At 45.8% G+C, this 23169-nt stretch overlaps 1 protein-coding gene across 2 annotated transcripts; it reads right to left on the reverse strand.

Annotated features, from left to right (window-relative positions):
- Positions 1–3955: 3955 nt before the first annotated feature.
- On the reverse strand, positions 3956–22824 carry G6pd (glucose-6-phosphate dehydrogenase). Of its 2 annotated transcripts, XM_075957278.1 has the most exons (13): positions 22461–22824; positions 21736–21862; positions 9726–9763; positions 9514–9622; positions 8639–8856; positions 6828–6986; positions 6483–6608; positions 6128–6221; positions 5809–5995; positions 5253–5488; positions 5077–5153; positions 4880–4972; positions 3956–4780 (listed from the first exon to the last, which is right to left on the reverse strand). In XM_075957278.1, the coding sequence occupies exons 2-13, from the start codon at positions 21853–21855 to the stop codon at positions 4690–4692; spliced, it is 1548 nt and encodes a 515-aa protein (XP_075813393.1). In that variant the 5' UTR covers positions 21856–21862; positions 22461–22824; the 3' UTR covers positions 3956–4689. The 2 variants fall into 2 exon arrangements, with proteins under 2 accessions (XP_075813393.1, XP_075813394.1); XM_075957279.1 differs by lacking the exon at positions 6828–6986 and having other exon boundaries at positions 22461–22592.
- Positions 22825–23169: the final 345 nt, after the last annotated feature.

Here is a 23169-nt window from a genome sequence, read left to right on the forward strand (position 1 = left end):
ATTTTGGGGTTGACAGACTTTATTTACATCATCACTAGCCTTTTGTAAATCCTTGTCCACTCATTGTAGTCACATGGCTGCTGTACCAGGAGTCAAGAGAAAGCTTCTCTTTTTCATGGGGTTAAAGAGAAGCTGTGGTTCTTTGTCTAAGCATGGTGGTCAGAATGATAATCATGAGAGTCATAGAAATGACTGGAGGTGGTATTGAGGTTTCACTTGTACTTTGTGCCCTGTCCCCAAGAAGGTATTCTTGCTATATCTACTTGCTTTCTCATGGGCTGTGTAGTAAAAGTGGTGAGGCTAGTCTGGAAAACCTCTTACAGCTCAGCTTATCTCACACCTTTGAGCCTCTAAGGACAATGGGGGCAGTTTTGACTTGCTGGTAGACACATTTGCACTGTATGTATTGTTGCTCTCAGACCCAACCTCAATGGCACCATCAGCTCACCCTTCTCAGCCTTTGCTGTGATTTCTGCTCCAGAAGACCATAGGCACCAGAAGGATGTAGGATGGAAGCCTTCCCTGTGCTAAAGTCTGGCCTCTAGCCCTGTCCGTGGAGTCCTGCTGCCTGCTCTGGAGGATCTTGGCTAGAAGGGTAACTGTCATACCTGCAAAGAATGAAAATATTCTATAGGCTAACCATGTGCACACCCTTAATCCCAGCACTCGGGAGGCAGAGGCAGGTGGATCTCTGTGAGTTCGAGGCCAGCCTGGTCTACAGAGCGAGTTTCAGGATAGCGACGGCTACACAGTGAGACCTCCCCCCCTCGTGTGTGTGTGTGTGAAAGAGAGAGAGACACACACACACACACACACACACACACACACACACACAGAGAGAGAGAGAGAGAGAGAGAGAGAGAGAGAGAGAGAGAGAGAGAGAGAGAGAATATTCTAAAGAGACATTTGTGTCCCCTCTTTTGGCTACTAGACTGAAACAAGGCACCCAGGGAATAGGAATTTCCCCCAGGAATCTCATGCTGGGAAAAAAAGGCTAAATTCCAGTGTCAGCCAGTGGGAGATCTTGTCTCCAGAGAAAGCTTGTCAGACAACCTTGCAGGATGAGACTGAAACCCAGACAATGATGATGCATCAGTAATGAGTGGAATTACACCTTGGCCAAGACTGCTTATGTGTGCCTTCAATTTAAACATTAACCTCATGTCAGGACCCTAAATATGGACTTTGCAAGGAGGTCACTAGATCTGTTTGTCCCTCTTTTCAATGTGGCCACATTGAATAAACCTTTTTCGTTATTAACTTGGCTCTTTTAATTGACTTACTGAGATGGATGCCTGAGCCTGTCTCATTAGGGCTGCCAGGGGCACAGGCTCTGACTCTAAGGTAAATAACAAGAAGGACTTTCAAGAGTTTGTGATTTGTTGCCGGATGATGGTGGCACATCCCTTTAATCCCAGTACTCAGGAGGGCAGAGGCAGGAGGATCTCTGTGAGTTTGAGGCTAGCCTGGTCTACAAAGTGAGTTCCAGGACAGCCAGGGCTGTTACACAGAGGAACCCTGTCTGAAAAAAACCAAAGGAAAAAGAAGTCTGATTTGTCTCGCTTATCAAGTGTCTTTCCCCACTATTTGGTATACAGGTGAAGCCTCTCCTCTCACAATCTGGAGGTACCACTTCTACTTAAAGCAGGGAATGCAGTTAACACTCCAGTATGGTGGTAGGTAGAGGTGCTGCTCTGACAAACTTAGAAGGGCCCACATCTCCTTTGCCTTTGTGTGAATTAGCCTATCATGTCAGATTGGGATGAGATGTGATCACTGCCTATATCAGGGTTAAAAGACAGGACATGTGTGTTCTCTAGTCCAACTTGGGTTCTGTCATACTCTTTTTTCACAAAGAAATTGTTGAGATTGTGCGGCACTAAGATGACTCTTCTCAACAGTGCCATATGCCACCCTAGTGAACAGGCAAGAACAAACTTGCCAATGTTCAAGTTTCTTTTGCCTTTATCTATTTTTTTCTTGCAGGCTTCTGGGAAGGGGCCTCAGCTCATCCTTTTGGTCTGAGGCCCTGCCTGCCATCCTCACCCTAACCACACTGTATTGTCATCCTGTATAGGAAAGCAGGGCATCTAGTTCTCAATAGCAGGCTAGTGAGAGGTCTTAAAGGTTCAAACAAGCAGCTCTGGACAGCTGGTGATAGACACATGCCTGTAGTCTCAGCTACATGGAAAGCAGAGGCAGGATTGCTTGAGCTCAGACTGTTTAATATAGCAAGAACTCTATCTGAAAACAAAGTTGCCTTCCCAACTGGGGGACAGAGGGGCCAAGCCCAAGTTGTTTTTTTTTTGTAATTAGCCTCCTTCTGAGTGCTTGAGGGCCTCCTAGTCCTGGAACAGTAGGTCCTGCATGGCTTAGATACATGATTTTAGCTCGCTGCCAGGATAACTTGTGCCTCAACTGCCTATTTTCTGGGCCACTGGTTTGCTTACTGTATAGATCCTCTGCCCTTTCTTTGATCATTGGTCCTGTCACCCTTATTAGAACTAAGGCCATGAATATAAGGGTAATGGTGGCGGTGCTTCCTACTATATCCCCAGGACTCAACTTAGAGCAGGGCTCAACAGGTTGCCACACTCAGGGCCATTGTCTTTGTTGGGAGCATAGGTGATGTGTTGAACCAAATTGCTGCTTACCAGACAAAAGGGTACCTGTAGGTGTAGTTAGCTGATATCATACCAGAGTAAGATGGGCATACATCCTAATGTGACAGGTACCCTAAGAGGCAAAAGCTAGACAGTCACAAACCAGGAATTTCTGGAATCCTTTGAAACTGATAAATAGAAGGGTCTTCCCTAGAGCCTCCCAAGGGAGCACTGCCTCATACTTTGATTTTGGGTTTCTGGCATCCAGCAGGATGACACTGAACTTCCACTTTTGGAAGCACCTTATGGTTATTGGAGGAAGGTAACTGGTAGATCAAACAAGCTCAGATTTCTGGCTCTTTAGCTGCTGCTTAGGCTAGAAGCCTGGTAAAGTAACACTTCTATTCCCTTTTCTTTTCTTTTAATGTCACTCATAAAACTTATAAATTCATCAACTCTCTTTCCTAAATATTGGGTGTGGCAGGGACAGGGTGTGGGTAAAGCTAGCTACTTTGCTAATATACATGAATGATAAAGTGGGAGAGATATTTATGTAGAAGGTAAAAAGCAAGGGTGATTTGCCCTTGTACTTCAGGCTAGTCTCAATGAGAAACATCCACGGAGTGGTACCAAGTGATAGAAGGAAACAGATATAAGGGAGAAGTTAGAAAGACTGAAGGTCAGACCCAGGCTCCTGCCTGAACCACTGTGGGACACCTCAGAAGTAACGATGATGAGAGGCAGGAAAGGAGGGGAAGCATGGAGCAGGTGGTGGGGTAGAAATTCAGAGAGTAACATGGTGTGATGGCCTAATCTTGGTCATCAACTCGACTACATCTGTTATTAACTAAATCCAAGGAGCTGGGTTTATTACTGAGAGATTTTTCTTGGTTAAATTATTTGAGGTGGAAGACCCACTCAAAATCCAGATCATTTGTGGTCAGAAAACCCACCCTAAATCTGGTCATATCTCCTGATGGCACCCCACATAGAAGGACATGGACAAAGGAAACTTGCTTTTTGCCTGCCTGCTCTCACTCTTGCTGGCAAGTTAATATTTCTTATTTACAAGCCATTTATTTCTTTGCTGGTGTTAGAACCCACTTCTTTAGGATTCCAACCTAGACTGAAAACTGGGACTCCAGCATGAGATTGGGGTTGTTGAGATATCCAGTCTCACAGTCTGAACAGCTATGGGATCCTTGGCTTTTCTATCAGAAAACAGCATTGTTGGACTACTTGAACTGCAACTTGTGAGCAACTCAAATACATATATTTTAATCGATTCTGTTCCTTTATAGAACACTAATGGTCCTGGATGGTGGAGCAGAAATGACAAAGGGGACAGGTAAAACTGTTTGAAGATTTAATGGCAAGGTTGGGGTAGGGAAATCCTAGCTGCTACTTCTGCCTTCCTTTGGTGAGAAGGCTGCCCGTGGGTGGGATGAGGACGACCATGGGGTATGGAGTTGGTTAGGGGATATCTAGGGCCCCGAAATATTGCTATGCAGTATGAGGTCTCTTCCAGCTGGTAAGGAGGAATGTTAAGTGACCATGGGCAGATCCTCTCACACAGGTATTCTTGACCACTTCCTTCGAGTTTTGAGGAGTTTGCCCATAGACACTAGGGAGTGTGGTATGGTCATTATCCCTCTGAGGCTCAAGGCTCTTCCCCCATTGTTTCTAACTCCTATCTTGAAGAGTCTAGGGACAGACTGATAGACTATTCTTCCTTTTGCAGGGGCTGGAGTAAGAGGAGGAGGTGATTCAGGTCTTGTGGAGAGACGGGTGGCTCAGATAGGGCCAATGGTGGCTCTGAAAGCGTTACAGTGAGTTTTGAACACTTGGTAGTTGAGGAATGTAGCTGGGCTCGGTGGTGGTGGCGCTGGCGGCAGCAGCAGTGATGGCGGTGGCAGGGGTGGCAGCAGCATAGGCTAGAGAGTGGTGGCCTGAGCCCAGGGATTGGAATGTTTGGCTAAGGTCTATGGTCCCAAAGTCCTTCCAATATAGGGCTAGGTGATAGGAAGGACAGACACAGAGGGGTGGTCAAAAGGGCCAGAGTGCCGACGGTGTACGTTCCCAAGGCTCAGAGCTTGTGAGGGTTCACCCACTTGTAGGTGCCCTCATACTGGAAGCCCACTCTCTTCATCAGCTCATCTGCCTCTGTGGGGCCACGGCTGGGAGGCAAAGGGAAACATGAGTGACCCTTTTCCTTGCTAATTCCCACTGTCGTGCTTCATTTGGCTTGGCTCCCTTAGCTCCCATCCTTCCCTTACCTGCCGTAAACATAGGGAATGGGCTGGGGCTTCTCTCGGTCAATCTTGTGCAGCAGTGGTGTGAAGATGCGCCAGGCTTCCCTGAGTTCATCACTGAAGGGACACAGTGTATGATGGAGCGGAGACACATAGGGAGGGAGGGAGAAGGCCAGCTCTCTTGCCTGAGTGTATTAGACTTTGGGGAGGGGTTTCCTCACCTGCGGACAAAGTGCATCTGACTCCCACAGAAGACATCCAGGATGAGGCGTTCATAGGCATCAGGGAGCTTCACATTCTGCAGGGTTGGGGAAGGGGGAATGTTGCTGATGCCACTGTATTTGGCCACCCATGGCCTCCCTTAGGGCCTTGCCCAGATGGTCCTCCCTGTGGGAACCTTGTATCTGTTGCCATAGGTCAAGTCCAGCTCTGATTCCTCAGGGTTGAAGAACATGCCAGGCTTCTTGGTCATCATCTTGGTGTATACAGCCTCATTGGGCTGCACACGGATCACCAGCTCGTTACGCTTGCACTGCTGGTGGAAGATGTCGCCTGCCACATCGCGGAACTGCAGTCTCACCTCAGCCTTACGCTCATTCAGAGCTTTGCCACAGCGCAGGATGAACGGTACCCCTACAGGGCAGGGCTGGCCTCAGGGACTGGCTTTCCTACAGTCTTGTGCTGTGTGTGTGTATGTGTGTGTGAGAGAGAGGGGAGGGGGAGAGGAAGAGAGGGGGAGAGAGGGGAGAGGAAGAGGGGCAGATCACTGTGCCTGTGCACACGTGTGAATGTGTATAGGAGGGATAAGTATGGCTAGGGTGGTGTTCCACTTGTGCCAGCCCTCCTCTCCAGCATCCCTTACCACTTAGCACCATGTATCTGACCATGCTAGTAAGTGTATCTTTGAGGGTACATGAAGCCCCACTTTTCTGGGTCCTAGAGGTGTCACCTACCATCCCACCGCTCGTTCTCCACATAGAGGACAGCTGCTGCAAAGGTGGCAGTGGTGGACCCACGGGGCACTGTGGGATCATCTAAGTATCCATTGGTCGCTTCTCCTTCTCCATTGGGGTTCCCCACATACTGGCCAAGGACAACATTGTTGGTCTCCACCTCTGAGATACATTTCAACACTTTGACCTGGGAGACAAACCAATGCAGAATGGGCCCCTCAGTTGTAGAGAAATGGACATGAGCCCAGTGCCTTGTCATAGAGTGGCCTGCCATGGGATATAACTGCTGGGGACCTGGTGGACATGCCTCTCTACCTACCTTCTCATCACGGACATCATCTGAATCTGTGGAGGCAGGCTTTTCCATGGCCACCAGACACAACATCTGTAGGAGGTGGTTCTGCATAACATCCCTAGTATCAGAAGAAGCAGATACTCTGGTCAAGTGCCACTTCCAGCATGGGAACAAACGGATGACCAAGTTCTAGGGGCACTAGGGTTACTAAACAAGGCTTTCTAGTGACAAGATGGAAAACCTTACTTCTTTATCTGTAGTGTCTTACAGGTCTAAGGCAAGGAAGTAGACACTGACCTTGAAGTTTAGCTGAATGGGTTGAATACTAGCCCTTAGGGTATGAGGTTTAACTGAGTTAGGGTGGGATGTGGGTTCTTACCTGATGATCCCAAATTCATCAAAGTAGCCTCCACGACCCTCAGTACCAAAGGGCTCTTTAAATGTGAGTATCACACAGGCAATGTTGTCTCGGTTCCAGATAGGACCGAAGATCCTGTTGGCAAATCTGTAGGAGGTACAGGAAGAGAGGCTAGCATGGGAGACATTATGGAAGAGCCCATCTACCCTTGGGATTCTACAGTATAGTAGTTGCATCTGAGCCAAGCTAGAGTCTAGTACCCTGGCCGGCATCTTTGAAGAATCTGTTTTTGGGGCAGCGGGGCAGGAGGGGTTCCTCACATTGCCACCCTTGCCCTGGTCCTTTTCCACCCTGTCCCCTTTGCACCTCAGCACCATGAGGTTCTGGACCATCTCCTTGCCCAGGTAGTGGTCAATGCGGTAGATCTGGTCCTCACGGAACAGAGAGGAGATGTGGTTCGACAGCTGGTTGGAGCTCTGCAGGTCTCTCCCGAAGGGCTTCTCCACTATGATGCGGTTCCAGCCTCTGCCGGGAGCCCCCAGTCATGTTATTTCCCAAACCTTTCTCCAGGAATAAGCCCAGGGCCATGTCACTCTGACCCTTACCCCAGGGAGCAGGGCTTTCATCCACACTGTATTCTCAGGTGACCCAGGGAAGCTCTGCTGACTGCTACTGATTCTTACCCTGCACTGACAGTGTCTTAGAAGCCCTCCTGCCAACATGCTGAGGACTGGATCAGTTTCTGGGTTTTGCCCACCTTGGTGCTAGTGTAGCATGACTGGCACATTTTGGGGTGGCTTTGTTTCCACTCTTTCCCTATGTTAGATCCTCAGGGGGTCAGAAGTAGCCCAGCAGCCAACAGAAAAGTAGGTAGATAGGGCATCAAGGACACAGCTTCCTTACTAGTTTTACTTTAATTAGTTTGGGATAGGATCTCATGTATCTAAGGCTAGCCTAGAACTTGCTATGAAGTCAAGGATGACCTTAGACTCCTGATTCTCCTGCCTCCATTTCCTAAGAGCTGGGATCACAGGCATGTGCCATTATGTCTGGCTGCCCTCATTGGTCTTATTTATTTATTTACTTATTTATTTACTGTATACAAGTACTCTGTCTTCATGTACATCTGCACGCCAGAAGAGGGCATCAGATCTTATATAACAGATGTGAGCCACCACGTGGCTGCTGGGAATTGAACTCAAGATCTCTGAAAGAGCAATCAGTGCTCTTAACCACTGAGTCTCTTTCTAGACACTGGTTTTATATTCTTGAGATGAAGTCATGCAATGTTACTCAGGTTGGCTTGAAACTCTTGGGTAGTCCTGCATCATCCCTTGAGTGCCTGGGACTATAGTCATGGCTCAGTGCAACTGACTTCTATTGGTTTTATTTGGTTTTTAAAGTAACTTTTTTTTTCTTTTTGAGACAGGCTCTTACTATAAAGACTAGGCTAACTTTAAGTTCACTATGTAGTTCATGCTAGCCTTGACTACATAGTGATCCTCCTGTATCCTGAATACTGGGATTACAAGTGTGTACCAGTAGTATACCTTCCTTAAATTTTTGTGTTGTTCTTTGAGACAGTTTCACTCTGAATTTCAGATTAGTCTTGAACTACAAGTACTCCTCTTGCCTAAGTCTCCACAGTGCTGAGATTATAATGTGTGAGTCACCTTGCCCAGATTTTCATTGATTTTAAAAGAACAGGTTCTTTTTTTTGCAGCTCATAACAGAGTACTAAAGTTTTCTAAATTCAAAATCAGGAGCAAGAGAAAGATGGTATTTAGTCTGCAGTAGTCTGCTGGGGATTCTGAAACACACACACACACACACACACACACACACACACACACGCACGCACGCACGCACGCACGCACGCACGCACGCACGCACGTGGTGGGGAGAAATACCGCATAGTAGCTGTTCTGTGGAGCAACACTGTCATCTAGTGGTCATAGTGGGAACTGTTGCTAGAAGCTGCCCGGTTAAGTATATGTGGTAATAAAAGGCTGTTAGAAAAATCCAGTACTTATAGCTTGTTCCTTTTTTTGGAATGCTAATCCATCTAGACAACAAACAGGAGGCATTCAGCTTCTCAGCTTGCTTAGACTGGCTTGACCTGAGTAGCAGAAGCAAAAGCAAACAGACAGAAACAAGGAGAGAAAGATAGGCCTTACGTCTGACTCATGCAGGTCTCTTGAATGTTCTTGGTGACAGCTTCATAGACTGTGGGGGGCAAGGCCAGGTAGAATAGGCGGTTGGCCTGCATCCCCTGGGGCAGGGCATTCATATGGCTATTGAGGTGCTTGTAGGAGGCTGGATCATCATACTGGCCAGCCACATAGGAGTTACGGGAAAAGAACTCCTCCAGCTTGGTTTTTTCCTCTGGGGTGGCCTGGGAGAGATAGACAGACAAATGTCAGCTCTGCTTCTCTCAGAGTCTACACTTGTTCTTCCCTAAAGGAGTGAAGCATCTCATTTTTCTACAATGTCTTACTCCACAGCTAAGTTGGGTTTCCTTTGAGTCAACTGTCCTGACTCCACAAGTACAAGAGTTTCCTTCATCCATCTTGCTAACTTTGTACACCCATGGGGAAGAAGTTGAGGCATACAGCAGGACTACTACTGTGTGCTGGTGGTGCAAATCACTGGTATAGTTTACATATCCTCAGGGTCCTTCCTCATGCCTAGAACTGAAATCTGATTTCAGGAAACTATGACCTGAGAGAAAAGAATGTTGGAAGGATGTCTCTTCAAAATTATCAACAGCAAACCATAGGTGCTGAGAAAATGCCAACATGGCTCATTTACCAGCTGCTGGCCTGACCCAATGTGGCACCAGAGGACAGCAGGATAGAACCAGAGAGGCTGGGTCATAGTGGAGCTGGGAAACAGATCTTGAGTGTTCTGGGTGGCCCTGTTGCTCAGTCAGTCAAGTGAGAAGTGGGAAAGGAAGTTTTGCTTATGATGGGAATGGGACATGTCTCCTCATGGGCTGCCTTGAGCTAGTCTTGCTGTGGCTTAGGCTCTGGTATACTCCAATGTCACTCACTTTAAAGAAGGGCTCACTCTGCTTGCGGATGTCATCCACTGTGAGACGGGAGCGGGCATAGCCCACAATGAAGGTGTTTTCGGGTAGAAGGCCATCCCGGAACAGCCACCTGAGGGTATGTACAATAAGACTGTTTTCAGGCTGGGTAGGGAAGGCCAAGGCCTGTCCCTAGTAGAGGTTTTTTTTGGGGCGTAGTGTAGATATATACCTACCAGATGGTGGGATAGATCTTCTTCTTGGCCAGGTCACCCTGCAGCAGAGGAAACGTGGTCAGAAAGAGCTGACATGACCTTGGTCATTCCCTACCACTGGTGATCTGGGTCCCCATTTAGGGTTACCACTCAGCTACAAATAGATCTACTATGCCCCCATATATCATCAGAGGAACTCGGAGAGTCAAGGCTGCCCCAGCCTTGTAGCAATACAGGTGAATAGATAGATGAGTCTGCCGCGTTCAAAATGAAAACCCAGACATTGAGTTCATTAGAACTTAAGGATGATAAAGGCAGCACAGCACATTCAACAAAAATAAAACCTGTGAGATATGACAGATGTCACATTAGCATAAAAGAGGCTACAAAGTAATTGGATGGGCATTCAATTAATGAAGTTAGAAAAATGACAGCAAGCCGGGTTTGATGATGCAGTGAGGTCTTCTCAATATAAAGGCCAGATTTGATGGCATACAACTTTCCAACATATAGGGAGAAATTGTTCCAAAAGTTCTCCTCCAAATCAGAATTTTAAGACAATAAAACATTTATCAGGAAGAAATGAAAAAAATACAATAAAAAAATTGGACCAGGGATGAAGCTCAGTGATTTTGGAGAAGGTGCAGATTCTCATTTCTATCTCTGAACTAAAAAACAAAGAAACAAACTGAAATAGAATAGAAAGCTAATAAAAGAGTGCTAGAGGATGGGGAGGAGAGCTGTGACTTGCTGTCTTCTGAATATGACATGGCTGTGGCACACATGAAGAAGTCACAGCAGCTGTGGTTGCTTCTACAATATTTGTACAAGGTCAAGCCAGTCACATGCCAATATGGAGTGTGTGAGTGTGTGTGTGGCGGGGAGGGTTCATAAGCTCCTACCCCTAGGTTAGGATCTACTGGCAGCTGATGGTTGCTGGGGAGTTTAATTTTTCTTCATGGGTGTGGCTTCTGGTTGCTTAAAGAGTGGATGATGGAGCACTAATTGCATTTAGTGGGTTATGAAAAAAGAAAAGTTGGGAGGGTGAGGGGGAAGGGGGTCCAGAAGGAGTTAGAGGGAGAATGGAGGGTGGATATACTTTAAATATTTTATATACATGTATGAAATTCTCAAAGAATAAATTAAGAACTATTAAAAAACCAAACTAAAGTAAAACCAACTTCCCTAAGCACCAAATCAAGCAACAACAAACACAAAACAAACAAACAAAAAAGAAAAACTGGGCTTGGTGGCATAGGTCTGTAATTCTGGTACTTGTGTAGTTGGAGCAGGAGGATCAGGACTTCAAAGCTAGCCTGAGGTAGATACCGTAAGACCCTATCCCTGTCTCAAAAACCAAAAACCAAAACAACAACACAACCAACAAAAATCCAAACCAAACCACGACAACAAAACCAACCAAAACCTTACAATTTAGAATGATAGAAAATTATTGTTATTATTATTATTAATTCTGGTTTTTCAAGACAGGGTTTCTCTGTGTAACAACCTAGTCTGTCCTGGAACTCACTGTGTAGACCAGGCTGACCTTAAACTCACAGAGATCCACCTGCCTCTGTCCCCTAAGTGCTGGGATTAAGATGTGTGTCACCACTGCCCAGCTTTATTATTATATTTTGAGACAGGGTTTTGCCATGTAACCCAGGTTGTTCTTCCCCCAAATCAGGGTTTCTTTGTGTAGCCCTGGCTGTCCTGGGGTGAATTTTGTAGACCAGGCTGGCCTTGGATTCAGAAATCTCCCAGTGCTGGGATTAAAGATAGGTGTCACCTTGCCCTGTCCTATTGGTCTTAAATTTAGTATGTAGTCCTGGCTAGCCTCAAACTCCAGACAGTCCTCTTGTTTTAGCCTTCTTTGTACTGGGATTACAAACATGTGCCACCATGCTCAGCAAGAGGGAGAAATGTCTGGAAAAAATTCAACCTACCATATAATGGAGCAAAGGCAATGACTACAAAGACAACCCCTGACCTGGATAGGATTGCCAGTGGCTTCTATCAAAATCAAGGAAGTGAGAATTTGAGTCTGAAGCAAATTTCCCCTGAGGACAAAAGAAAAGGGGAGTATTCCTAAAGCTAAGTTGACAACCTTAGTTCTACAACTTGATGACAAAGGCAGATGCAAAAGCCTTTCTACTTATTGATTGATTTTTTTTTTTGGAGACAAGGTCTCTCTACATAGCCCTGGTTGTCCTGGAACTCACTATGTAGACCAGGACCCAAGTAAGTCTGGATCCCCAGAACCTATGTGAAAAGCTGGGCAGGGAAGTGCACATCTGTGACCCTAGAGCTGAGGGGTGGGGACAGCAGATTCTTGGAGCTCAATGCCAGCTAGCCAAGCAGATATTTGAGTTTGAGGCCAGCCTGATCTACAGAGTGAGTTCCAGGATAGCCAGAGCTATTATACAGAGAAACTGTTTCACACAAACAAACAACCCCACCCCAAACCCCCAAACCAAAGCAAACAAAAAGCCCCACCTGAGAGAAATTAAATGAAAAATTGTAAAAAGTCATTGTGTGTTCATGTGTGTGTTTGTAGTGCTGGTGATTAAACTCAGGGACTCAATCATGCTAGACAAGTACTCAACTACTGAGCTATAGTCTCTATCTTGGCTAGTTTTTTATGTCAACTTGACACAAGCTAGAGTCATTAGAAAAGAGGGAGCAGGGAGCCTTGAGAACATGCTTTCATAAGATCAGTCTATAGGTAAGCCTGTGGGACATTTTCTTTGTGATTGATTTAAAGGGCCCGGCCCATTGTGGGTAGGCCACCTCTGGGCTAGTGGTTCTGGATCCTATAAGAGATTAGGCGGAGCAAGCCATGAGGAGCAAGCCTGTAAGTAGCACCCCTCCATAGCCTGCCTCCAGGTTTCTATCCTGTTTGAGTTCCTGTCCTGACTTCCTTCAGTGATGGACTATGACATGGACGTGTAAATAAACCCATTCCTCCCCAGTTTTCTTTTGTTCATAGTGGTTTATCACAGCAATAGTAACTCTAACTAGGATAGTCCCAGATCTTTATTTTTTTTGAGATAGGCTTCTACTGCTTAGCCCTGGTTGACCTTGCTATGTAGAACAGGCTGGCCTCAATTTCACAGAAATTTACTTGCCTCTACCTCCAGGGAGTAAAGGCATGTACCACCATGCCTGCCTAACATCTTTCTTGAGACAAGGTCCCAATAACTTACTCAGGTTGGCCTGGAAGTTACTTTGTAATCCATGTTGGATTTGAATGCTGTCCCAGAGTTCTGAGTAGCTGGGATTTGAGGTCTGCACAATTAGGCCTTTGGAGAAAGCTTCACCTATTTCTGTGTAATGATTTAACTATAGCAACTCTGTTAAGTTCAACAAATGCAGATAAAGGGGTCTAGAAAAAATTCTATTTAAAAAATATTTTTATCAAAGAGGGAAGGGGATCGCTTTAATCTGATTTTGGACATCTATCAAACACCCTAAGAACACCATACACGATGGGGCATTGGTTACTTTTCTTGTTGCTGTGACAAAATACCTGAAAGGAAGTAACTAGAGGGATGAAGAGTTCATTCAGGCTCACAGTTTGAGGGTCCAGTCCGTCATGTCAGGGAAGACATGGTGATAGGGGTGTGAAGTACTTTGTGTCAATAGTCAAGAAGCAAAGAGATGAATCTGGGTACTCAGCTCACTTTCCCTTGTTTTCCTTTTGTTCAGTCAGGGATACCAACCAATAGGGTGCGCCATGAACATTCATGGTAGGTCTCCCTTCCTCAGTTAAATCTTTCTGTAAATATGATTATCTGGGTGTCTATAAGGAGAATCTAAATGCCTGATATTGCTTCCTTAGTTAGTCTCTAACTAGAAGCCCTTGCTAGTATCATAAGACAAGAAAATGAAAATGGCATAAGGTTTGGTAAAAAGACAAAAACCTGTCATTATTAATGATAGCTATTTATTTAAAAATACCTTAAATCAACCTACAGTGTAATTATTAGAGCTAATGAGGGTTTGGCCGAGTTGCTAGATTTAAAAAAGTGATAGGAGTAGGTAGTTATTTCTTAGGATATAAAGTAATAATCATAAGCCAGCACTGTACTGCAGCCTGTAATCACAGTACTCTAGAAGTGGAGGTAGGAGGAAGATAAGGACTTCAGAGTTATCCTTAGATACTTGCATTCAAGGTTTGCACAGAGAGAAGGGAAAGATGAGAGGAGAGTGATGAAAATATGAAAGGCATGTGTGAAACTCTAGGTCCAGTCTCCAGTATTATAAAACAAAGAAAAGAAGGAAGAAAGAGAAATAGGTAGGCAAGCCTAGCATTACAGCCTCAGTGGTAGGGCATGTGTTTAGCATGTGCAGGGCCCTGAGTATAATTCCTACCACCAAAAAGATAAGATGCAGCCTTAGAGATAGTATTTAATAAACTTATCTGTATTCAGAATATCTAAATAGCTCCTATGACACACTATAAAACAATCTAGCTAAAATGGGTAAAGGGTTTGGCCAGATATTTCACCAGAAAGAAAATGAATGGCCATTAAATAATACATGGAAAGTGTTCAAGATCATCAGGTGACAGAAAATACAAATTGAATAAGACACCACTTCATACTCATTAGAATGGTTGTAGTTGATAATAGTTGGATACGTTGGTACATACTTACAAGAGCCAGGAGGAACTTCATGAGTAAAAGGCTAGCCCGGGCAACATAGTTCCAGGCAAACCTGAGCTACATGGGACCCCCGTGTCAAACAGAACTCCCTCCCCTGCAAAATCAAACTGTTGGTATGGAACTCACAGACTGTGGGTAGAAATGTGCAATAGTTCAATCTAAAACATTCTGGCAGCCTATCTTATGACCCACCATTACTCTACTAAATGTTACCCTAGAGAAAAAAGCAGGCAGCCAGCCACCCAAAGATCTGTGCAAGAATGGTCATGGCAACTTTAATTTAAAATAGCCTGGACCCGGGTGGTGGTGGCACACACCTTTAATCCCAGTACTCGTGAGACAGAGGCAGGTGAATTTCTGTGAGTTTAAGGCCAGCCCGGTCTACAGATTGAGTTCCAGTACAGCCAGTGTTACACAGAGAAACCCTATCTCAAACAACAACAACAACAACAACAACAACAACAACAACAACAACAACAACAACAACAACGGAGTCCAGAGATGCTCAAATCAACCAGCACACAGATAGAAAAACTGTATATCTGTATTCAGCTACTCAGGAATGAGCTACCATTCCAAACAGTGTTGGCAAATCTCAAATACTTTATGCTAGACCACAGAATCTAGACAAAAAAAAAACTAGCTAGCAAGGGTACCCAAGAATTGTGTGGGGAGACAGAAATGTTCTAGATTAGGCCATTACCAGCACAGCTACCATTTATGCATTATAATGTGTACTCAGAAAAGAGGGTAAAAATTGAGCAAAAGGTAGAGAGGAGGTTTGATATTACTCCTGGGAAGCAATGACTACAAAGTGGGGAATTTGGGAGACTTCTTGGGTACAGATTTTTACTGAAGGTTTTGAAACAGGATCTGGCTATGTAATCTTAATTTGGGTCTTGCAAAGTGGCCCAGACTGGCCTTAAACACAAAGCAACCCTTTTGTCTCAGTCTTCTAAGAGCTGTGATTACAGGTAAGTACCAGTACACCTGGCTTTATTTACTTAAAATTGATTGTTGATGAGAATGGGTTTCATGTATCCTAGGCTAGCCTGAAACTCATTATGTAGCCAAGGCTGGCCTTGAACTCCTAGTCATCCTGCTCCCGCCTCTCTAGAATTACAGGAGTACCACCATATATTTTATATTGTTTTAAGCAAGAGCTTTGCTATGTTGCTCAGGCTAGTCTTCTCTGAAGTGAATCTCCTGCTTCAGCCTCCTAAGTGGTAGGACTTCAGATGATAATTCTGTTTCTTTTTTAATTTAAATAATTATTTTATTTTTAATTCTGTGTATGTGTGGTGGCATGTGCACATTAGTACAGGCACTTATAGAAGGCAGAAAAGGGCACAGGATCCCCTGGACTGGGAGTTATAGGGAGTTGTTAACTGCCTGTTGTGGGTGCTAGGAACCAAACTTGGGTTTGAGCAAAAGTAGCAAGTACACTTAACCAATGAGTTATCTTTCCAGCCTATTTCTTAATGTGGGAGAAATTTACAAGGGTGTGCCAAGTTTGTGAAATGTTGCCCAGCTGCACCCTTAAGGTCTGTGTTCTTTTTGATGTATATTTTTTAATAAAGATTACAATCATCTTGGGGTAAAAATAGAGTTCAGTGGTAAAGTATTTAGCAAGCATGAGGTAGTGGGTTTGATCCCTAGCACTGCAAAACTAACAAACCAAACAGCACCCCACAAAAAAACCACTATAAATTTTAATAGATACAAGTTAACTCCTTTTATTTACTAACATTAAGCAGTTGTCACAATAAGCAATTTAAAACAATACCATTACAGAAGTTAATATTATAAAGAACCTAGAAATAAGTTCAATAGAATACATGTGTGGGTTTACAGAGAAAATGATCCAATTGTATTAAAAGATGGCCTATTTAAGACCCCATGTTCCTCTCTAAGTCAACATGCACACCCAGTTCAATCTCCTATCATAAACAGCCCAACATGCTTTCATTTTGCACCCTGCCAAACAAGTTATAAAAAGGAGGGGCTGAAATGGCTACCAAGCTCTCGAAGAATAGAGTAGGGCATCTGCCCTTTCATCTCAAACCCTATAATTAGGAACATGGGATGGGTGCAAACCCATACTGCACAGGGAGAGGTGAGCAAGTGGCACCAGGAGTGATGCACTGGTCCCATCTGTATCCCAACTCACTCTACAGAAAAAGCAACTCTGAGTGTTAAGGACCTGAATATTTATGCAAAAGTAATTTGTTGAAACTTTTATTACAGGGATATCCAATTAAAATGTCAAAACACCACTGTATCTAACAAGGTATCTTGGCACTAATTTCCCAGATGTTTGGTATGAGTTTTCAGATGGAGTTGTTCTAAGTTTAAACAAGCTATCGCAGAATACAGCCAGAACAATACTCCTTACCTGGGCCCACTGTTACCTGGAAAGATGCGGGGCTCCATGGACCAGGGACCTTCAGAAAGTGACCCCTTTAGTACAATAACCAATAGGAAAGTTGCTGCCAACACAAGTGAACTAGTATATCGCATAAGCCCATGCTGACTAGCTTTTTAAAATGAAGAGGTAGGGCTGGAGAGGTGGCTTGGTAGTTAAAAGCACTGGCTATTCTTTCAGAGGATCCTGGTTTGATTTCCAGGACCCATATGGTGGCTCACAACCATCTGTCACTCCAGTTTCAGGGGATCTCATGCCCTCTTTTGACCTGACTGCACCAGGCATGCAAGTTGTGCAGACATATATGCAGGTAAGATACCCATATACATAAAATAAATAACACAAAATCAAAACATTAAAGAGGTAATACAACTTTAGATACAAACTTCAAAAATGACTGAGCCAGATATAGTAGTATATACCTGTAATCCCAGTATTTGGGAGGAGAATAACTGAGACAGGAGAATAACAAGTTCAAGTCCAGCCAGGGAAACTCAGTGAGCTTGTTTTAAAAAATGGGGGCAGAGGCTTGTGGGGGAGGCTGAGGCTGAGTGGTAGACTTGCTTAGCATGAAAGAAGCCTTGAGGTATTTCCCCAGTAACGTATTAACAAACAAGAGATTGAGCTATGTGGGCTGCATTGATGAATTAATTTCTATAGGAAATTGCAATTCTGGATAAGAATGGTTATGGGCACTCAGGGATTTCGAGTGGCTTAAATGTTTGTATTTAGAGGTTTGCTGAGAGACAGATCTATGGAAGCAAATGTGTGCAGGTCATTTCCAGGTTCTACTGGGTTCCCAAAACTTCCACAGGGGGCGGTTACCAAACTTTGGCAACCTGTGTTGGCCTGAGGGAGCAATTCCCTCCACTCAGTGCCCACATCTCCCAACTGCTCAGGATTAAAGTCCTGAGCACTGTGGAGTGGGTTCATATGATACCTGCTATCTTTCCTATAAACTTCTGGGAGTCTGAGCCCAATGGCCACCTTCTAGCCCTATGCTCTACGATGACTTTCTTTAGGAAAATGTCTAAGACTTGTTGCCAGCTGGGCTCCTACTGCTCTAGAGCCTCCTCATCTGTTATTCCCTCATGTGATACCTAGCCTGGCCACCTGATTGTCCTACTTACTGTCCCCTAAGTTACTTTGCTGGACAAAGCTTTTACCCTGTTGTGCCAGATGGCTGCTCTTACAGGTCCCACAAAGGTCAGCTTAGACAAGCCTCATTCTGGGCCAGGATCTCCCCTGAGGATGGTTCTTGGTTCCTTAGGGTACCCTCAATGCCTGCCTCTGGCATCTCCCATCAGTGGGATGTAGGTTACTGCTCATGTTCAGAGGACTTTGTCTTGGCCTCACACACTCCAGAAAGAGCTGACTTGTTGGAAACTAGACACTGAAAGAAACAATGAGAACCCTGGCCTGCAAACCTCTCCTAGCAGGCAGTGTTTGCTCATGATCAAATCCCAACAGACTGGGAGGAATCAGGACAGACTCCAGCCAATGTATTGGTGGTAAGGGACAGGTTTGCTGAGTCACAGTTGCCCCACACCCAGAGCTGTTTGTTCTTGTTCCTTTTGGGATTAACCAGACATAGAACCTGCTCTCCTTGTTTTATCTCGGATTCTGCAACCGGCAACCTGCCTGGCTTCAAGTCACTCAAGGGAGGTGAGGTAGGACTAAGGACAGTGGGGCCAGCGGGGGGTGGGGGGAGCAGCCATTCTTCTCAGGGATGGGGGTGACCTTGCCTGTCCTGCTGGCTTCATGATTCTTACTGAACTCATCTTAAATAAGGGATATGAGAAGAACTAAAATCTAAACTTACCATGTGTGGGAGTGGGGGCAATTAGAGAGGTAGCTGGAAGTCTCTCATCTTTGCCACCCCCTCACATTGCCCAAGGGTCATGGCAGGGGAAGGAGACACCTAGGACGTGTGGTGACTTAGGATAATTAGAGCATGATTAAGATCTCCAGCCAGATAAGGGCAAAGAGACCTGAGTACCAACTGACCTGTGATCAGCTGAGGTTTGACCTCTTGTTTTATAAACCCAAATCACACGCAAGGGTTGTTGGGAATGAGGGACCCCCCGCCCCCAGCTTCCCAAGGTGGAGTTCTGGGCTGAATCCCCAAGCCGTTGGAATGAAACGGGGAAATGTGAGGTAGGTTTTGGCTGGAAAAAAAAATCTAACAAAAGGCCTTCTTCCTATACTCTGGGGCCCCATGAGTCACCAGGCTTTTGAGAGAATGCCAAGGTCATCATGACACAGCAAGAATATTACCAGCCCAAGGGAGAAGTCAGATCTGAAATGACTCAAGAAGAGGGATGGACTTGGAATGCCAGGTCACACCTCACACAGGCCTGTCAGCAGGATGGACCCTGACTACCCACAGTCTATGGCTGTCACACGGTCTAGGTGGGGAAACTGATGTATAAAGATGAACCCTGTAGTAAGCCCATCTGTCCCTGTGGACTCCCGAGGCCTACTCCTTTTCTCTGTATAAGGGGAAAGAACTCCTTTCCAGTCTCACCAAGGTCCTATTGGCTGGGGGAGATGCCCTTTTAGGTCCACAGTTTCTTCCCCCTACTGATCCATAAGGACAGGGTTTACTGGAGTGGGATGGGAAGGATTTCTATTTCCTTCCTTGTTTGGGTGGGGTCTTGAAAAGAGGAGTAGCTACAATGAGGCAGCATAAGAATGCCCCTAGGTAGGAAGCTAGGTACTTGGGTAAAGATTGGGTAAGGAAGGGGAGAAAGAAGGGGCAGAGGACGGCTACTTGGGCTCAACTTGCCCTGGTGTGTCCTAGGGTTGGGCCTGCCAGTCACTGGATTCCTTTTAGTCTCAAAATCACACTGAGCTTATTCCCAACCTAGAGGACAATTGCCCTCTTATCCTCAAGTTGGGACCTGTGTATTGCAGAAGCCTTAGTACATAAGAGCCCATTTGTGACTTCTGCCCCATACATCTCCCTAAAACCCTGTTGGTTTGTTTGTTCCTAAAATACAGTGTCCCCACAAGGAGGATAGGGACTGAGGCTGTTGTGGATTGCAGGAGACACTTGATTGCTACATTGAATGAATGGAGAACTTGCAGGTCTCCTAGATCAGCTAGCACCTTGCCTGCCTCGTGCATTCAGAACCAGGCAGGAAATACTCTGGGGGCTGTCACAGCACAGGGTCTGTGGGTCTCAGGCCCTCTGAGAGGAACAGAGAGAAACAATGATGCTCTTCAGCAAACCTCTCTTTCTTCCCCACTCCCTTCTTTCTGCTGGAGCTAGCACTTCCCATTTCTACTCTGGAAGCCTTAGTTCTCACTCCCAGAGCAGAGGAGAGTAAAAGGGGAACCATACTGATTGCAGTGAAATGAAGTTGCTCAACTTCAGGCTAAAACTCACACAATCAGCCTTGGATAAAGCTGGCCCTTGTTTGTTAGATGAAAACTACTAAGGCTCAGAGAAATGTAGACATTTGTTCCATGTCACACAACAAGCTATCAATGAGGTGTCTAAGAGTTCAGGTCCTGCAGTTGGAAACCATCTTTGCTGTTTGGGTTATTGTTGCTGCAAGCTTATGAAAGCATGGGTGGGGCAGGGGAAGTCATCCTCAGTTACTTTCTCTTCCAGATGGCCCTTTAGATCGAAGGGCCTAACAGAGTCATATATACTAAGGTTTGTGGTTGATACATGCACACATTGCTCTTTTAAGGGGACTAGGTTGCAGCCAGGACTGAGGGTAGGACTGCTGTACTGTGTATTCTGACCGGGTACCTCTCTTGGGTCTTAAGAGTTACAGGGAGTCAGGAGACAGTGTCTTGGGGTGTCTCTCCCTTGCCCTTTCAGGAGCAGAGCCCTTTTCCTCTGCTTCTGCATTCCTTTTCTAAGTTTTCCCACTCCCAGTTTTGCTCAGAAATACCAGGTTGTCAAAGAACAGGTTTGGCAAAGGGGGTGGCATGTTCTGATTTCCTTTTTTTGGTAGTACTGGAATTGAACTTAGGGCCTCATGCATAAGAGGTCAGTACTTTACCACTGAGCTACAGCCCTAGCCCTTAGTGGGTGGTAATGCTATGTATGAACAAAGAACCATAAGTTCCTCCAGCATTCAGGGGCCCAGAGCATGGAAGGTGCTGAGCCAGTGGCTACCTTCTCAAGAACACACCAGTTCTGATGAAGTTCTTGCTCAAGATTACACAATAAGTTAATAGTGAAGATGGTCATACGAGGGTGAGCTGATTCCAGGGTTAAAAAGCAAGCAACTGAGTTTACCTTTGCCATCAAACTCTGGTCACTGAACATGCCCTCCCGCCACATAGCACATAAGAGGGTGCCCCCACCTGTCCCAGTCTCACTGGGTACCATCAATTCCACCCCTCTGACTGGGCTTCTGTTCTTCAGGTTATCCTAACAGAGCACAATGGTAGTTGTTCCAGTTGGACGACTGGAAACCAGGTGGAATTAACAGAAATCTGAAGTAGGTTTTGGAAGATGTGGCAAAGAGGAGGTGTTTGTCTCTAGGGAGCTTCATTCAGTAGCGAGAAAAGAGGCAGAGGCAGGACCTCAGATCCTTTCACTGAAATTGATTGTAACATTTGTCAAATTACAGATTTGGAAAAAAAAAATATACTGAAGAGCATTCTCTAATTGCACCTCAGTTTTTTTTCCATCCAGGAGGAAGAAGTTCAGCTAGATGGATGCTTTATAACATGGATGTCTGGTCCACATTCAATTGCTGAGCATAGATTTCTGAAACGCCTTGCAAGTGAGAAATTCAACACAAGTACATGATGTATAGCAGGTACTGCTGTGATGATCAAGACACACAGGTGGGAACATATGCCATAAAGTTCAAACTAGTAGAACCTGTGTGGCCCCTTAGCAGTCAGCTGGGAAAGTTGAGGTACACATTTGAATTTTTTTTTCAGACTTCGGGCCTAAGGGGAGACTCACCGATGCACCCATGATGATAAATATGTGTGTATCAGCTTGGTGGAAAGCATCACCCTGGTACAACTCTTCCCTCAGGATCCCACACACCTGGGTCCGGCTCAGGGCCACCTGCTCTGCCATGATGTTTCTGGTGGAAGAAAGGCTCATTGATAATGCAGGAGAACAGAAGAGCATTGACAACTTAACCTTATCCAAGGGTCCTATGGGTTCTCACCAGGCTAATGACTGATTACTGACTGAAGCTACTGACTGGGAATGCTCTGTGTGCTCGCACATGCAGAGTCAGAAACTGCCGCCTCTGGGCTTCAGCCATACCCCCGTATGTTGTCTTCTCGGGGGGCTGTACATTACGAAATCACTATAAGCATTAATGTAATTCAGTTAGTGCATCCACTCTGGGAAGCGAGATTAAGTCCGGCCAGGGCATCGCACTGTGTCTGGGGCCATCGCACTCTGTCGGAAACACCACAATGAACTGAGCTTGTTTGTGCAGATGATGGAGTTCAGCTCCAGCTCTCTTCTAGCCAAGCTAGGTGATCCCGGAAAGTCCTTTCTCTTCTAAAAGTCTAGTTCTTATGGGCCCAATGCGGGGAAGTGTGGGGTACAAAGGGATAGGTTAAGACCTCGCAGATTTTCTTCCATATCCAAGCATGACAAATAGAGCGAATCAAAGTGACACGCGGCGCACATCCCTCCACCGGTGTGCCATCAGACCACCCCTTTACCTGCGTTTAGTTGATGCTGCCAAACAGGTTCACAGTTCTGGAGTGCACAGCTCGTTTCCGGGGGGCTGCCCTTCACTGGCCCATTTAACGCAGGAGGGCGGGTGCTTTGGCTGAGCTGACCCGCCTCAGGAGAGGCAGAAGGGGAGGAGCTTCCGACTACTTCATCGGTGAGGGAGGGGAGAGGAGTAGAAGTAAAATGCGCACGCAGCCCTTGCAAGCCTTATCCTGTTGGCAGTCCTTGCTTCTCCTGCTCCGCGATAGCGATGCCTTGCTGGCATAGGTGCAGCTCCGCACAGTTTTTCTGGGTCCCCATCGCCACCCCAGGCACACTGTATGGTCTGTTTTTTCGGTGGACCCTCGTGTCCCTGCGCCCTCCAGTATGACCCCATTTCCGCTAGCAGCATAGCCACGCCTCCCCTTGTGATCGGTTTGGCTTCGTTTCGCAGCTTCTTCTAAGCTTTTTTTACCGTAGGGACTCGGTGATAGAGAGCCCAGTGACCAGACTTAAACTAAGATGTTTCAGTGTGGATGCGACGCCTTGAAAATGGAGTGGGAGTGGGGGCGAGTGTGGGTGTGGTGGTGCACGCCTTTAATCCCAAGCAGAGGCAGGTAGATCGCTGTGAGTTCAGAGGCCAGCCTGGACAGCTAGGAGAGAGACCATGTCTCAAAAAAAGAGTTTGCGTGGAGGTGATGTTTATCAGTGAGGAGC

Source organism: Microtus pennsylvanicus, chromosome X (genome assembly GCF_037038515.1).
Source record: "Microtus pennsylvanicus isolate mMicPen1 chromosome X, mMicPen1.hap1, whole genome shotgun sequence".
Taxonomy (NCBI): domain Eukaryota; kingdom Metazoa; phylum Chordata; class Mammalia; order Rodentia; family Cricetidae; genus Microtus; species Microtus pennsylvanicus.

Coding starts and splice junctions, on each gene's coding strand:
- G6pd (XM_075957278.1), bottom strand. CDS start 21,855: ATGGCAGAGCAGGTGGCCCTGAGCCGGACCCAGGTGTGTGGGATCCTG. Junction 6,222..6,482: donor GATGAATTTGGGATCATCAG/GTAAGAACCCAC, acceptor TTCTGATACTAG/GGATGTTATGCAGAACCACC. Junction 5,996..6,127: donor ATGATGTCCGTGATGAGAAG/GTAGGTAGAGAG, acceptor TTTGTCTCCCAG/GTCAAAGTGTTGAAATGTAT.